The following is a 17,679-nucleotide window of genomic DNA, read 5'->3' on the forward strand; positions in this document are numbered from 1 at the left end:
CTTTTAAAAATTGGTTCCTATATACCTATACTAAACAAAAGTCTAACATTTCCAACGTTTTACTGAGCGGTCATAAAAAGTCGATGTTTGACCGCAGAGTGTGATATTGGACCTATCGATGAGATATTGGGCCGCTTACGTGACACTGGGTGGGATCAGCTAAATCTTATTTGCATTCGTTGGTATTCGACAGTAACGGAATTGACCGAGATTTACCGCAGTGCTATACTTCATGGAAGCCAGCACAAGATACACGTATCTGAAAAAAGGTATAACCAAACATTTATTGACCGTGTTCTCGCGCAACATGCGTTTTGTCGACACCCCGAACTAACTGTTTGTCTTCGGCGTAATGACCTCGGGCAACAGTTTGGTTCTTGGGTCCGATAAAACGCACGTTGCCCTGGAACAAAGTCAATAAATGTATAATTATTTTCATCTATGTGTAGCTAGGTATATCCCAGTGAACCCAAAATATAGAGTCTGCCACATCTGTTTCATATTTAGAATTTTTTAATGAAAAACTAACGAATAAACCACAGGGGCATCTTATCCGCTCTGTTCTCTATTACACATATAATATTATGTATACATTTATTGACTGGGCCCGAGGGCATCATGCGTTTTGTCCGACCCAAGAACCAAACTGTTCGGTTCGAGGGATCAACAAAACACATTTTGTCCGAGAACACAGTCAATAAATGTTTTGTTATACCTTTTATTTATTTTTTGTTATACATGTATCTTTTGCTGGCTTCCATACCAACGAATGCAAATAAGATTTAGCTAATCCCACCCACAGTGAGACGTAAGCGGTCCAATATCTCGTTCACAGGTCCAATATCTCACTCTGCGGTCAAACATCGATTTTTTTATGACCGCTCAGTAAAACATTAGGAATGTTAGACTTTTTTTGTATAGATTTACATAGGAACTAATTTTTAAAGGTATAAAGAAACCAATTTTTAAAGGTATAACAATAAACAGTTTGGTTCAAGGGGTCGACAAAACGCATTTTGCCCGAGAACACAGTCAAAAAACGTTTTATTATACCTTTTAATTTTATGACATACATGTATCTTGTGCTGGCTTTCATGATGTAAATTTACTTTACCTGCGCTAAAACTTGGTCAATGGTCAATTCTGTCACTGTCGAATACCAACGAATGCAAATAAGATTTTAGCTGATCCCGCCCACAGTGTGACGTAAGCGGTCCAGTATCTCATCGATAGGTTCAATATTTCACTCTGTGGTCAAACATCGATTTTTTTTTTACCGCACAGTAAAACATGTTGGAAATGCTTGGGACTCTTTTTAAGTATATATTTCTAAAAGGACCATTTTTTAAAGGTATAACAAACACTTTTATTTCATTAAGTTGTGCCAACAGAATTTTCTTGTAGAGAATGATTGTTGCATGAGTTTTACACCCCTCAAATGTTAGAAATATTGTTTGAGTAAAATCCAAGCAACTTATTTTATTTCTATTCAATCAAGCCATTCACATATTCTCTGTCTCATTTCCAAATTATCTTTAGATAAATGAAATTAGATAAATCGTTCACCCCTCCCGCCCTTCTCAATTTCAATGAAGGGGGCATAAATACTTTTGACAAAGCGTTAATGTTCCCTACATATATGTGAAGAATATTTCAGAAATGGACAAAATGGAAAATGCTGGAATTTGCAAAATAAATTTATTAAAAATTCAAAATACAATTTTGTTTCAAATACTTAATTTAACAGAGGTTCACATACAGTATGTACTGCTATGAAGTTTCAGGATTTTCAAATTATCTCTGGGAACATTTATATATCTAAAGAAAATATTGCACTTTCCTCATCACAGACTACTGGTCATCTGATGACATTTAACATAATTCTCTATTTCCTCCATTTCTGCAATGAAAATTTACAACAATAAATATAAGCCTAGTTAAAAATCTACTTCAGAGGGAAAAAAATTAATGACTTAATGACTCTGAATGACTTAACATTTAGCCTATCAGAATTTTAAAATCCCTGCATAAAACAAAAGTAGTGATACTGTGCCAAAAAAGTTTTCTGTTTCAAAATAAGTGACCTTTGCTTTCCCCCATGAGCTTGACTCAGGGTCATGTCCCATTCTCTGATCATAAATGACAAAAGTATTGCCCCGCTGAGAAAATTAAATTAACATGTAGATTATCCAGAAATACTTGGATTGTAGATGCAATTCACTTGGGTTATGATGTGGAAGAATTGAATGTGTATAATCATTTACCCAATCTATCGTGTGGCATTGTTTAATTAACTGTTTACTTGGGTTATGTTGTGGAATCGTATGTGTATATTCATTTACATGGGTTAAATATGTTGTGGAATTGTATGTGTATATTCATTACATGGGTTATGGTGTGGAATTGTATGTGTATATTCATTTACATGGGTTATGGTGTGGAATTGTATGTGTATTCATTTATATGGGTTATGGTGTAGAATTATGTTTGTATAATTATTTACCTGGGCTATGGTGTGGTATTGTGTGTTATTATTTACCTGGGCTATGGTGTGGTATTGTATGTTATTATTTACCTGGGCTATGGTGTGGTATTGTATGTTATTATTTACCTGGGCTATGGTGTGGTATTGTATGTTATTATTTACCTGGGCTATAGTGTGGTATTGTGTGTTATTATTTACCTGGACTATGATGTGGTATTGTGTGTTATTATTTACCTGGGTTATGGTGTGGTATTGTGTGTTATTATTTACCTGGGCTATGGTGTGGTATTGTGTGTTATTATTTACCTGGGCTATGGTGTGGTATTGTATGTTATTATTTACCTGGGCTATGGTGTGGTATTGTATGTTATTATTTACCTGGGCTATAGTGTGGTATTGTGTGTTATTATTTACCTGGACTATGATGTGGTATTGTGTGTTATTATTTACCTGGGTTATGGTGTGGTATTGTGTGTTATTATTTACCTGGGCTATGGTGTGGTATTGTGTGTTATTATTTACCTGGGCTATGGTGTGGTATTGTGTGATATTATTTACCTGGGCTATGGTGTGGTATTGTGTGATATTATTTACCTGGGTTATGGTGTGGTATTGTATGTTATTATTTACCTGGGCTATGGTGTGGTATTGTGTGTTATTATTTACCTGGGCTATGGTGTGGTATTGTGTGTTATTATTTACCTGGGCTATGGTGTGGTATTGTGATATTATTTACCTGTGCTATTGTGTGGTATTTGTGTTATTATTTACCTGGGCTATATGGTGTGGTATTGTGTGTTATTATTTACCTTGGCTATGGTGTGGTATTATGTATTATTATTTACCTGGGCTATGGTGTGGTATTATGTATTATTATTTTCCTGGGCTAAAGTGTGGTATTGTGTGTTATTATTTACCTGGGCTATGGTGTGGTATTGTGTGATATTATTTACCTGGGCTATGGTGTGGTATTGTATGTTATTATTTACCTGGGCTATGGTGTGGTATTGTATGTTATTATTTACCTGGGCTATGGTGTGGTATTGTATGTTATTATTTACCATGGTGTGATATTGTGTGTTATTATTTATCTGTGCTATGGTGTGGGATTGTGTGTTATTATTTACCTGGGCTATGGGTTATTATTTACCTGTGCTATTGTGTGGAATCTTTCTACAAGCACTGGCATCATAGCAGACACACTGCCATCAATCACATTCTGCATGTACTGAACTGCTTCTTCGTCTGTTAGGTGGAGCACAAATTTGTCTTGTACCTGAAAATAAAATCATTTGTATTTTGTAATTCTGCTGGATATAAATCACATTTATTTCTCAAGACACACTATTATCCATCTTTTATTATCGGTTCATAACTGAATAGAAATGGGTGTGAACTATACCACACTACAGTATATATTCATAGAACCTCTATATTCTGCAGGTACCAGGGATTTTGGTATGAAAAAGTTTTCTAAAACATAATAGAAATTATATGTGTTTCCATGCTAAAATAACTTTAATAAGATAATATTCTATTTTTAAAAACAATCACTACTGGTGGTAGGTAAGCAGACCAAGTAAGTCACTTTTGCTTGCTTACACTGGCCCCCCTCCCCCTTATGGATATCAAGCCTCAGATATCATGAGCTTTCTTCATGCAGTCAAAATGTTTCAACATTCCTTGTCTAGGTGGAAATTTTGGTTTTTAATCATGTAAATGAACTGTCTTCATCTGTCAAATCTCAACATAATCCTGTCCATAAGCATCTGTATTATATTCAAATAAAATAACATTCTAGGGATGTGACATCTCACCTTTTTGACGGTTTTATCTGGTTCAATTGCAATATCTGGAATGTTGGAACTAACCATCAATGTGAACAAGTTCAATATCAAATTGGAAGACCTGCAAAAAAAGTTGTACTATGACTTTGTCGTATGTTTTTGAGCTACTGTTGAATCATTTTAATTTGTGGGGGGTCAATGTTGTGGGCAATCAACATTTTTCTGGTTCATGGGGACATAATTTTCTTGTTTATACAGAAGATTCCATCACTGGGATGTAAACTCCTAGGTAAGGGGGATCCATAAAATCTACCAACATTGGTCCCCCACAAGCAACGACGATTCCATCCACAGTATGTTTACTTCATGTGCAAAGTTCATATACTTTTTTCATATATCTTAATCATTAGGTGAACATACATGTACTGTATAGGGGGAAAATAACTCGCGGTGTTAATATTCGCTATATTCACGGTGTTGATAAATCCGTGAATTCAAGAAACAGTGAATAAGTTTTCATAAACCTCCATGTTTTATTTGTAAATTTGAGAACAGACTACGATAGGTATATATACGTGCAGTACATGGTCATTTCAGTAATTGCAAGTAGTACTTGTCATTCAATTATTTTAATTATCACGCTTTATTTTAATTCAAATCAGCAGATAAAAACCTGTATTTGTTAAAAAGCTGTTTTAAAAGCCAACGCTACGTTTCATCAATCAAAACGCGTGGGTCATGGGTTTTGATTACCCGTGCGTAACTAATGTTACCACGTGTATTTTTACCTATTATTAGTTTTTATCGACATTATGGTTTAAAAAAAAATCATTCAAATACTTATCGAACTTGCTGAAGATGTGGAAAGATATTATTTCGTTGACATACGTTAACACATTTATTACCGTCCAGTGGTTTTTCGCCGCGATGTATTATCCCTTCAGAAAGAAGATCTTGCGGTGTACATGCACTCATCATAATAGCATCATCATTCGACGTTTATAGTCGAGGACTTTTAGTAAATGCACTTGTTTTAATTAATCGTCAATTAATTATTAAATCTAACTATTTTATATAAACCTAAACTTTTGTTCGTGAAGTAGATATATAACGCTGATTAATGTCGCTATAGACAAGGGAGGTAACTTTTATTATATACCAATTCCGCGAATTAAACAAACCGCGATCGTGTAAGAAAAGAGAAAAACGTGAAAATTAGAACCCGTGAAATTAATCCCCCATACAGTATATAATTAAAATTATGAAGTCTTACTGTCAGTATAAAATTATATCATGATTACTACAAAATTTACATCTCTTTTTACCATCAAATAATATTTTAAGCTACCTTCTAATTGCAAGGAATGCAGTGTAGCAGAGCTTCTTGAAGTCATGAAAATGCTCCGAGTTGGGACCGCCCATGCCATCAATCATTTCTGTTGTCAGTTTCATCAGAGGTGGGAGGAGCTTGGGATCTCGTCCAAGTATATACCCAAAGTCAATATGGAAAAGTTTTCCTGAAATTACCATAAGAATTATCACAATGTAACAATACAAAGAACAGAAAACCACACATAAATATAAAAAAAATCAAGATAAAAATACCTGTCTTTGTTAGCAGCAGATTGTCGAAATGACGATCTCCGACTCCCAGTAGGTATGTTATGACACAATATCCAGCTGAAATTGGAGAGATCAGTTGTAGTTTGAACAATATTTACAAACTGATGGTATGAGGTGAACATGAAAAGCAAACCTTCAAAGTTACGACAGCTTATGACCATTATTTGTTATACATGTATATAACTCATATATCTGTATTTTACACTTCATAGTCATAAAATTATTTCATTTTATACATGATATTTCTTTTTTAAAAATATTTTTAATTTCAACTGTACAATACATTTCCTATTCGGGTGTTTTATAGATTATAACAGAATCCTTACCACAGCTCTTAATGTAATTGTCCATGACTTCTGGCTGAAATCCGTATGGAGTGTTCTCACATGGAGCATGGATTCTAAAGAAGTTCTGGATCCCAGTGTGTTGATTCAGAACCTCAGCCACATTAACAGATTCCACAAACTGAGCAAAACCTGTTAAACAGATTAACTTTGATATACCAGAAAAATGAATCTGATCTCTTGATATTATTACTGTAACCCAACTTTTTTTTGCATGCAAGAAATATAATTTGTGACCTACTATAACCCGCAAATATTAATCGCCGCAAACCATTTGTTTTGCTTTGTATTTGTAGAGAATGTTTCCTCAGTCACTAAAATTAATCGTCGCTGATTGATTTCAAACTGAAGAATCCCAAATAAAAGATGACGCAAATAATAGTTGGTTTACAGTATCTCACAAAAAATACACATACAACACCTACATAGAATACTAAGTATAGTTTATTCTGAATTTGTCAATCTTTTGTAATTCATACTAACCATGTTTACAGCTTGTAGCAAGAATTTTGTAAGGTGTCAACTTCAAATCTAAATTGTCCCTCATTAATAACTGAAAAGTGAAAATAAATATACTATACATGTACATATTCCCTCCACTGTGGATTCCTAAATATACGTGACGAATTAATCATCTTGTTATTTGGCAAGAAGTACCACCCACTAAATTAAATTACTCACTTCTATTTTTATGGCACTGAAATCCATGTAAAAGCCCTAGATCAATAGTCCACTCGCAAATTATTGTTCTTGGGATTTTGAGTCTAAGGGCCATTTGGAGATATTAAATACTCATGTAAAATAAGGAGTCTACAGTATTTGTAATCTTGATTTTACTTATCCTTTAATACCACGAGTACTAAGGAAAAGAATATTTCAAACAATTGTATATATATTAATAAGGTAAGTTTGCTACACCACTTGAATCTTTTAATAGTTCTAGTGTGAAATTACTCGGTTCATTAACGTGATGATCTGCAGAATAAGATTATCCTGTCTGAGGTCGTCTCCGTGTTTAAATATAGTCACATATTCTCCACCATCCACTATTTTGAAGACGAATTTACATGGCATCAAATTGCTCTACAAAGAAATTTGGCACATTTTCAAAAACTTGAGTAGAGAATGACTATTTCCTAGAAATTAAACACCAGCACAGAGGGTCCTGTATATTGGAATTTTCTTTCAATTTGTTTTCTCACCTTAAAAAGTGTTGCTTTTTCTGGTGCGATTCCACATACTTTAACGTCAGGGTCTAGAGGAAGTGATAATGGCTCAAAATTCGAAAAGTCAAATTTGCAGGCCTCAGGGTCATGGAGGAGTGCTTGTAACCTCTCTATCTTTAAGTAAATCAAAACCCTCTTTAAGACCAAACTTCTATTTTGTCAGATTAGCTACTTTCAGTAGATTACTTGAAATAAAACCACAAAAATATTAAATAGCCAAAATTAATGTGAATCTTTAGCCAACTAACTTGCAGGAATAATTCAGATTGAACCCTAGTAACCAAAGGTTTATGGGACTTACTTTTTTCTTGCGGTTGCCACTCTCCCTCATCACTGTCTTGACTAAATCCACGAGTCTGTCTATAAACGTCTGCTGCCGAGCGATCATTGATCTCCTCTGTCTGGACTCGGGACTCTCCTGGAAAAGTATCCAGTAAAACTCTTATGGTTTTATACGGCACACTTTAATCAATCCCATCTTTACAAGTATTCCAAATTCACTACATAAACTCAATGTGAGCATATCTCTCCTCAAAATTACATTATTATGATGTAAATGTACTGTGTATGAAGCATGAGAATAGTTCATTTCATTAAAAAACCAGGCCACAGGATCATGAAACATCTTAAGCTTAAGTCAAAATCTTTCTGTTGGACTAAAGCATTGTTGAAGTCAAGGAGTTTAAAATAAAAGTATTTTTTCAATAATGTTTAATAAACATGTTGTTATCTGTAAATTTAGAGGTTGATTCAATAATTAATGAACATTTTTCAGGCGATTGAAAGTTTGACTTAAGTCTAAGTCTGTTTCATGATCCTGGGGCCAGGAATAAAGAATTGCTTTATTTTTTCTAATTTTTGCTCTCCAAGCTTTTGTTTCATGTGTACATGTTTGTTGACCTTAAAATTTACAATGTTTGTTCACCCATATGCAATTATAAAAAGATTTTCTTATATTAAAATATTCTTCATAAACAATTGGTTCAGAAGATTCAGTCTATGAAATGAAATTTCTTTTTTAAGATAAGTACTCAATAATCTACCGGGTATATGTAAAAAGATGTCTACATTCAATATTCATCAAAAGAAAAAAATGGGGGAAAAATCAGTGATATGAACACAATTTTATTAAATACTTTACTTATCTCACTTCATACAGACATATGAATACATGTATTTACCTTGAAGAGTGCTTGCGAAAATCTTTTTAAAACATGCTGGTACATTTTTGTCACTTTGGAATCTTTAATATCTAGGCCATTAGGGTCTACACACTCCACAGATAGGTACCTGTAGGAGAGGAAAATGTGACTGTTATAATTACATCAAATACAAGCAAAAGCCATATGTGTGTGTGTGTGGGGGGGGGTTAGACTTTCTTATCTTGTATTTAGAGTAAATTACCCCCCAAGAGTAAATTTCCGTGTTCACATGACCATTAGAAAGAAGAGTGCAGAAAAGTAAAAGAGGATATGACAAAAAGTGATAATTATTGATGAAAACAATTATCGGATTTTATAACTGATGTAGCGCATGGGCAAAAATGCTGAATCACATTTCTCCTCCTCACAATGAATATAAGATTATACTCAGATAAAGAAACCCCTTACAGTGACCATGAACTTGCAGTCTATAATTTCAACAATTTAAATTTTTTCATCAGTTCACCAAATACAGCCTTGTTTGAATGTTAGCTTTACATCCTTTGAAAATATCTAGCTCATGTTGGATGCCAGCACTTATCAGTGGAAGGCTATAGATTTATCACTTATAGCCCACTGAGCATGGGGGGATCATTTTTATGCTAGGATCTACTGCGACACAGGACCTCAGTTTACCTCATCCCTGGACTGGAAAGTTAAACTGGTACATGTATATTTAAAAACTTCATAAACTTGAAGTATGAAGAGACTCACAAATTCATGTCCTCCACAAAATATCAAAATTTCAAACTACAGTACATGTATTGTGTTCACTTCTTCAACCAAGAAATAAATCCCCATGAACGAAAATATTTTTTCCTAAAGTGATTTTACAGTAATTATTATGAGGGGTTATCAAAAAGTTCGTGGACTAGCGTCATAAAATTAAAACCGCTTTAGGTACATCAATGAATTTTTACACATTTAGTTAGCATCATCTTTTCTATCTATAGAATAAACCATAAATCATAATTTTTATTTTTTAATAAATTGTTAGTGTTTTTGTAAGCAAAGGTATGTCCAGGCGGCGCAACCTCTAATATGACGTTTTTTTCTACCTGAGTGTAACTGAGAAAAACTCTTTAGATATGAGTATTTGTCATCATAAAAATCTCGTTAATTCAGGCATGTGGTACGACACATTTGTTCAGTAAAATTTGCAATTTTTACCCCATTCTGTAATTTCTATGAAATTTCATCGTAAATTTTATATGGAGTGTCCAAACAATTATGGGCTTGAAAATAACGTCAAAAAGGGGAAGGGGTTTCTTTTTCAAACATTCTATAGAGTTTCGCTCCTGGAAAAACTGGTATTGACCTAAGGAATGTTTAAACTGGCTACAGAAAAATAAAATGCATCCAGAGTACTTGTTTTTTAATGCCCAAAAAGATTCAGAGAGATGAAATATGCACAGTTAGTGTCGATTTAAGGTAATCTCATCAAGATAAGTGTATGAGGTAGAGAGAGCGGACATTAAGAAACAATGACGTTAAGCAGACGTCATGACACTAAACGGCGACAGCGCCGGATGATCACACAAAGTCTTTTTAATTTTAGAATAATTTGGCAAATTATCAACGTATCAAGCTAAAATTTTCAACATTTCTTAAACTTTTGTTGTTTGATGTTCCGCTTAAATTTTGTAAGCAAAGACTACATATTATTAATTTTATCGCGTCAGTCCACGAACTTTTTGATAACCCCTCGTACTTTTAAAACATGAATGTGTTACATGTGACTGTACAGTATTCTTACCAGTAAAAGTAATTGGCAAGAGATGAGTTGTTACAAGCTCGTGAGATCAAAAAGCTGGCTAAATCCATCTTGCAAAATTAAAAAAAAATATATAAAAGCATGGAAACAAGTTCATACATACAAATAAAATCTGATTTTCAGATCAGGATACTTGATCTCTTTAAAGTAAAGAATGAAGATACAGTAGTGAATACTTATCAATTAAAAACGGGAGATTTAAGCAGTGGACATTACACTTTCTGTGGTTAACTGACCTCCCTCTCTAGTTTAGACTCGGGACTCTCGGTCTGAGAAGGAGAGGATCCACTCAAAGCATCCAAGATGGACTCATTAGAGGAGGCCCTAGAGAGGGTGCTGATAGTCCTGATATGTACAAATGTTACACAAAATTAAATAAATTTATTGAACATTGAAAGAAAATTGAAATGTTTGGATAGCCAAAAAAAGTATTACAAAACAGTATATATATACCTTGCCTTTAGGCAAATCCTTTAAAGATATTCTTCTCATTTTCAAAAAAAATATTGTTCATAGAAAATAGGATTTTTTTTTTTGAATATACATTTAGATCATAAAATTACCTCCCTTGAATAAGCATGCTTTTTTCTTTAAAATGGCAGCATGTACAAAAAAGGAGATTTGACCTGATTTTATCTGTAGCACCAGGGTCATTTGTGGAGTCTCTTCTCTCTGATACAATGTCGTTGTGACTCATTATCTCGTCAAAATCCTCATACTTAAGGGCCTGTACTAGCTGGAGCAAATACAGCAAGAGATCCTGGAAGTTGAAAAGGAATTAAACTGCAGGAATTCAAGTGCTGCAGGGTTCTTTTATTTAACAATCATACAAATCATGAATAGTATACATGTATCATAATTGAATTAGAGAAATTTTTCCTCATTATTTCCCCTAGTTTCAACAATTACATTTGCAATTATAATGAATATATAAACACAATGTTATTTTAAGAAAAAAACAACTCTTACAGTACAGTATTTTCTTTTAAATGAAATTGTGTATGAGATCAATTGAAGTTAAAAGAAAGTGAATCAAATAAACCCCCAATGTAGATCTAATGATATCTTCCAATTTCCCTCCATAAAAAAACTACCTGGTCATCAGCCTGCCTGAGTCTTGACACAGCATACTTTCTGACAGAGGGATGAGTGAAGGCAGGGGACAAAAGTTCAAGGGCATCTTCCACATCCATAGGGCTCCAGCGGGTCAGAAGTTCAATACCCTGACGAGACTCTTGTGGCAGTTTCCAGTTCACACACTTCAGAAACTTTGTCAGAGCCTTCAAAATAACATGCAAGATATATAATGATAATTATGGTATGTTCAGATCTTTGCATCTTATTTTGAACCATCAGTGGAATCAGCTTCACTTCCCACAAACAAATACTCAGTGCTCAGTGTGAGTTTTGATTAATGTACAATAATCAAAACTTGGTTGACTGATAGTCAGCAAAAATGTGTTGAAGGTTTTGAGTAATTCAACCTACCTTTTTCTGGTTACACAGATAAAACCTAAATTTCCACACCAAATCTTCCTCCTCTGAGGTCAGAGTTTTTGTGGGTGGATACCGCACAATCTCCTACAATAGATTACATTTTAACACATTATTACACCTTAATTCCTATATGTATTGGTTCAACTCCTGTATTCATTGACTAATTAAGTGAATTACATTGAGTAGATTTCTGGTTTTGGCATCTGGTTTCATGTCTCTATCAGTTGGTCCACTTCTTAAACTTCTAGCCAATTTATGATGCTTACTTTCAACTAAATTTTCCTGAAAGAAAAAAAGCATATTTAAGGGTAAAAATACTTTGAAATTACCAGTATACATGTACATGCATTGCTGAAATATGTGTCAAAGTACACTTACAGACATGAAAGAAAGAAATTTTATTTACCATGTCAATTTCAGGGTCTGGGACTTGAACTAGGTCAGCTACTGTTTTAAAAACAAATGGTTCATCTCCATCCTAAAAAATACGAACAGCAGTGATAGGAATATATACAGCACTTGCCTTCAGATATTCCTAAAAATATTCAAAATACAGCCTTCAGTACTCTCCTAATGTAATACATCAAATGAGAACACTAGAAATTAAAAAAGCTTATAAAGTGCTAATTAAATTTTCTTCCCTGTTATATCAATTCACACCCTGCATAATTATACTGGTATTATATCCAAGGCCTCTTAAAAGTTTATGAATTTCCCTATAAAATAAACATCATCCATCTCCTTTCTCAATTCATGGGAAAAAAATGCAACAGTTTCTACTGTTACAGGCATAAGTATTCCACTCAACACAAACACATGCCAAAAAAAAAAAAAATAAATAAACAATAAATAAATAAACAAAATAAGTTAACAACACAACAATTCCTGTTGTTCAATTTTTTTCTAATAATTTTAATTAAAATTGACCAAAGTATTCCACTCGACCTAAGTGCACACAAAAAAATAATCAAAAGTAATAATGATATATAGATAAGAAAAAGACAACAGTCCTATATTTCTAATTCTTTCTAACCTTTTCAAAATAGACAACAGTGTATTCTGTTTCATCATAATGTATGAAGGGGAATTCTATCATCAAATACATGAATTTGGAGTCTCGTTTCTGTTTTTCATTGATCATTTCAATCTCTCGGAATGTCAGACGATCTAACCAGTCCACTTTCAGCATGTGCCCATCTCTGTGCTTTTTGCTCAACTGCAGAACATAAAAAAACAAATATCATTTTGACAAAAGGTAATGTTTAACTTTTACCAAGCATAGCTGCTATATTCTAAATGTTTAATAACTCATAAAACAAACAAAAAACAAACAGATGTATATTCAATCATTCTGAAAATTTGAAAAATTGTTACTATTCCAAAAGTCTTATGAAAATTAAGTGACACACTTGATGACTAGCATTCTAAATGTTAATGTATTTGCTAATAAACATAACTTTACCTTTGCTAATTTGCTCATCTGATCCTTGTGGTCTTTGGTTTTCCCTGGGGTGGTGGAATTCACACTTGGATCAGGGAGGGTGTTTGGCCAGACTTTTAAGTCATGCATGCCTTGTCTGTAGGTTCTGTAATGTCATTAAAAACTTTATACAGTGGAGTCTCATTAATCTGAACAATTCACCTTTTGGTCGAAAGTTGTGGGAAACAATTTATATTGATACCAAGTATAAAAATGTTTCAGTAATCCAGAAGTTACAGTAATCTGGACAAATTGCTCAGATTATAAGTGTGCGGATTAATGACTATACACAACAATCACCTATATGTTTTAATTGCTTTACACTGCTTATGCTTGTTTGATTTGATCTCTCAGATCATTTGAGTCATTTTACCATACACATGTTCTAGAATTTACAGTGTATTCTACATACATATCTGTACACATGATACACACAAGCACATCCTTTGTAGGGCTTTTTTTTTTTTCATGAACAATTATTTCAATTACAGGTATCTTCTGCAATTAGGTGTCAAAGCATACAATGTTTACTTGTATTGAGCACAATTTTATGGTCACATCTTCTGAAGTCTACTCACCCTCTTTTACCAAACAGAGGAATGGTTGTGCTGCCTACAGGAATGGATTGATTAGTTCCATAAATGTCCCACACTGTCAGACACAGAATGGCATTCCTAGGTAGGTCACTGTACTTCACTGGCAATGTTAGCCACTCATTCCAGCTAAAAAACAAGGTTGAAACCTACTGTCAGGAATTGTCAGGCATAATTCAATTTCAATTTATTGACAACACCATCATTATACAATGGCATACATGCAGTCATGAATACAACAAACAATAAAAAAAAAATAATAGCAACACTCTGCTGTTTGACTTCATGGTGAAGTTTTTCAAGTTATTGGCCTTAGAAGATTCCATATGAAGTGGAGATTTAATTTATATATATAGAATGAATTATCGAAATAATATGTCTGCCAGAAATGTTACAAAAATTCAACAAGGCTGTAGAGAAGAAATGTTATAATTTACTAAGAATATAATAAATCAGTTATAATAGATGTTAATTTTGTTATTATTTTACCTCTACAGGACACAAAATCCATAGATATCCATAGACTCATTATACCAGAGCTCATTATAACCATAAAATTTTACAAGTACTGTACAATCATAAAATGTCAGTCCTGACTCACTTCCATCGAGTGCTGAAGGCTTTGTAAGATGTACTCATACACAGAGAAAGGGGGTGTTCATCCGCAAACACTTGGCAGGTAACATATAGATCTGAGCATCCTTCTCCATAGGCCCCAGAAAACTTCAGCATAGGATCCTCCAGCAGGTCTTTATAGTCCGGCCTCTGTCTCTCCCCCTCCAAAGTCCCTCTGTTATCAAAATTCTACATATTATAATAGTCTCAAAGTTAGTCTCTAATATATTGTTTGATTTGGAAGTAACAACATTCATCAGAACCTTAAAATATTGTATATTTATTCAATACATGTATATGAATTAAGGTAATCTATTGCTTTTTGTGTACACAATACTAAAACGAAATTTACAATCTCTCTTGTTATCCCCTGGCAGTGGAGTTGGAGGGGATATAGTTACCGGTATGCGCTTGTGAGTGTGTAAGTGAGTTAGTTTGTCCTTATGTGCATAACGGAAGTGATGTAATTTGCACCAGGACCAATGTCGAATGCTTTCTTGATTTATATATATACTGGTATATATTAATTTATTCACTGATTGTGTGATCTTCTCACATTTCAATCACATAAATAAAATGAACAAGGGGATAATGAAACATAACATACAGTATTTTGCTTTTTCCAAGTGTAAATACTGAGTTGTGTGCAATCGGGTTCGAAAACATTCACTATATCTAGCTACATTGCTTGAATTACTGGGACCTACGTACACTGAAATTACAATTACATTTACGTTTCCATGATTATTCTCAGTACTTTTCAAGCATGTAAACATTTATTTCTCAACAGCACTTATACAATCACTATATTTAGCTATGTAGCTTGAATTACCAGGTACCTATGTATAGTGGCGTTACAATTACATCTAAATTTCAATGATTATTCTTAGTACTTTTCAAACATGTAAACATTTACTTCTCAACAGCAATTAGACAATATCATAGCCTATATTGCCTACATACAGTGAAGTTGCCAATTATGGATTGTCTCAGTTCCGGGTCACCATATGTATTTTAAGCCATATTGTTTAAATTAAAGCACAGAAAAATTAAAAAACACACTGGTCATTGAAGAATTGTTTTTCTGTCTATAATCAATAACAAAATTTTGAAAATCAACATTAATAGAGCATCTGACAAACAAAATTATGAAACATGCACACTGAAGACAGAGATGTTTGTGCTTCGATGACAAACTACTTTCGTTTTTGTTCACTGCAGCATGGCCAATATAAAACTATAATAGATGCAATGTATGGCACATTCATTCTGTTATAACTCAGAAAACATTCATAATGATAACTGCTCAAATAAATTTACACTCATAATAAATCAAACCGTAGCAGTGTCTCCAATACATTCTATTTCCAATAGTGAACTCTTCAAAATTAGAGGCGCGTTTGGTCGTCTGACTGGGACAGCATGGCGTTGCGGATAATACAAAACATGCCAATCTCAATCCAATTTTAAATGTTAAATGTATTTGATGTTCCATTTAAAGAATAGAAGAACTTAAAGACATATGTAAGAGAGCAAGAACCCTTAATTTATCACCCATTATAATAAAAAAATACGACATTTCCGAGACATGTGTATTGTATTTAGATGTACCATACATTAAATAGATACATAGATCAACAATAGATATAAATTGATATCACTGTCATTCCTACTCTTGATGCATATAAAGTCCACAACAATAAAATATTTCATTTGCATTTTCTTAGGATTTGTTCATCAACATTCAACATATTGTTTACATGTTTCTGTTACGTTTCTCCCAGAAATCCTGCGAGATTTATACTTTTTCTGACTTTTTCACAAAGGAGCGCACTAAAAAGTATAACTCTTCCATAGTGCAAATAGAACGTATTGTGGTTCACATACCTCATGACATGGAAATATCAAAACTCAACATACTCAATATTCAAAACCTTGTGGTAACTTTGTATTTACTCAGAATTATAAAAGTATTATCCAGGGAAAATATAAAAAGTGAAATTGTGTTTACCTTTCAAGAAAGCTTTTTTATCCTCTTGCAATGAATTGGAGGGGATATAGTAACGTGCTTATGTGTTGGGGGACTGGGGTAAGTAGGTAAGTAAGAGCATGCGTAACAGAAGTTATGCAAGTAATAATCCATATCAGAATTTAAATGCTCTTTTGCGAGGGGATGCTCTGCTCTGCAGTGCCCTTGTTATAACTATTAAACTAGAATGCATTCTTTGATGCTTTACCCAACAACACAGTATAGGGGCTAAACTGTCAAACAATTTTGACTGAAGTGTCACTGATCTGTTTCACTGAGCCAAATTGACTGGTTACTGAATCTCCCTAATATTAAACTGACAGATCTGACAGGGCTTATTATCCATTCTATCCAGGTTCGGTAAAATCATCCTGTCCCATGAAAATGTACTCTCCACCCCCACCTCCACTCATCCAAATTAAGATAAAAATTCCCTAATGTTCAATTTATTTTATATAAAATAATTCGAAAATTATTAAATTTGAGATAATTATAACTAAAAAAAAAATGTAAATAGGGGATAAGTCTACAATCTAAGTCTTTAATCAACAGTGAAACATACTTGTCATCAATATTTCCAAATTTTGCCACTTTTTAAATTTAAAATTCCCAAATAAAAGGACACAGGGCCCTGTACCAAAAAGATTAAGCCCTGCAGATGTTGAGGAAATATATCAAAAATCCAACAGCCTTCTCACCTTTCAGGCTAGTAAGTATTATTCTTGGTAGACTTACATTTTAATCTGTAGGTTCACATCTAGGTCACAACTATACACATAATAAAATCTATCACTCATTTCCCCCATCATGCTGTTAAAATCATTTTCCTGTTCAAAGTCCTTACTGGATTTTGATGCTGAGGCAATGCCGACTGATTTTAATTGATTAATTTATACGTTTAACTATTCGTGTCTCGACTTTTGTGGTCATACGTAAAATATTCGATGTAAAATTCATTCCTGATTTATAAAACTTAGGAATAAATCTTTTTCAAATATATTTATTTTTTATTAAATATTGTTTA

General features: G+C 33.4%; 1 protein-coding gene across 1 annotated transcript; it reads right to left on the minus strand.

The window, feature by feature from the left end:
• Window positions 1–1,679: 1,679 nt before the first annotated feature.
• Window positions 1,680–17,535, minus strand: LOC133181659 (phosphatidylinositol 3-kinase catalytic subunit type 3-like). The gene is made up of 23 exons (XM_061316215.1): window positions 17,391–17,535; window positions 14,613–14,801; window positions 13,997–14,140; window positions 13,401–13,524; window positions 12,972–13,154; window positions 12,345–12,416; window positions 12,116–12,220; window positions 11,930–12,022; window positions 11,536–11,721; window positions 11,068–11,201; window positions 10,678–10,786; window positions 10,424–10,491; window positions 8,647–8,755; window positions 7,767–7,883; window positions 7,442–7,579; window positions 7,194–7,322; window positions 6,723–6,792; window positions 6,222–6,371; window positions 5,878–5,952; window positions 5,621–5,789; window positions 4,303–4,393; window positions 3,636–3,761; window positions 1,680–1,900 (listed from the first exon to the last, which is right to left on the minus strand). The coding sequence occupies exons 1-23, from the start codon at window positions 17,462–17,464 to the stop codon at window positions 1,886–1,888; spliced, it is 2,670 nt and encodes an 889-aa protein (XP_061172199.1). The 5' UTR covers window positions 17,465–17,535; the 3' UTR covers window positions 1,680–1,885.
• Window positions 17,536–17,679: the final 144 nt, after the last annotated feature.

This window comes from Saccostrea echinata, unplaced genomic scaffold, assembly GCF_033153115.1.
Source record: "Saccostrea echinata isolate AGI-Se365-2 ecotype Australia unplaced genomic scaffold, CSIRO_AGI_Sech_v1 ptg000009l, whole genome shotgun sequence".
NCBI classification, from domain to species: Eukaryota; Metazoa; Mollusca; class Bivalvia; order Ostreida; family Ostreidae; genus Saccostrea; species Saccostrea echinata.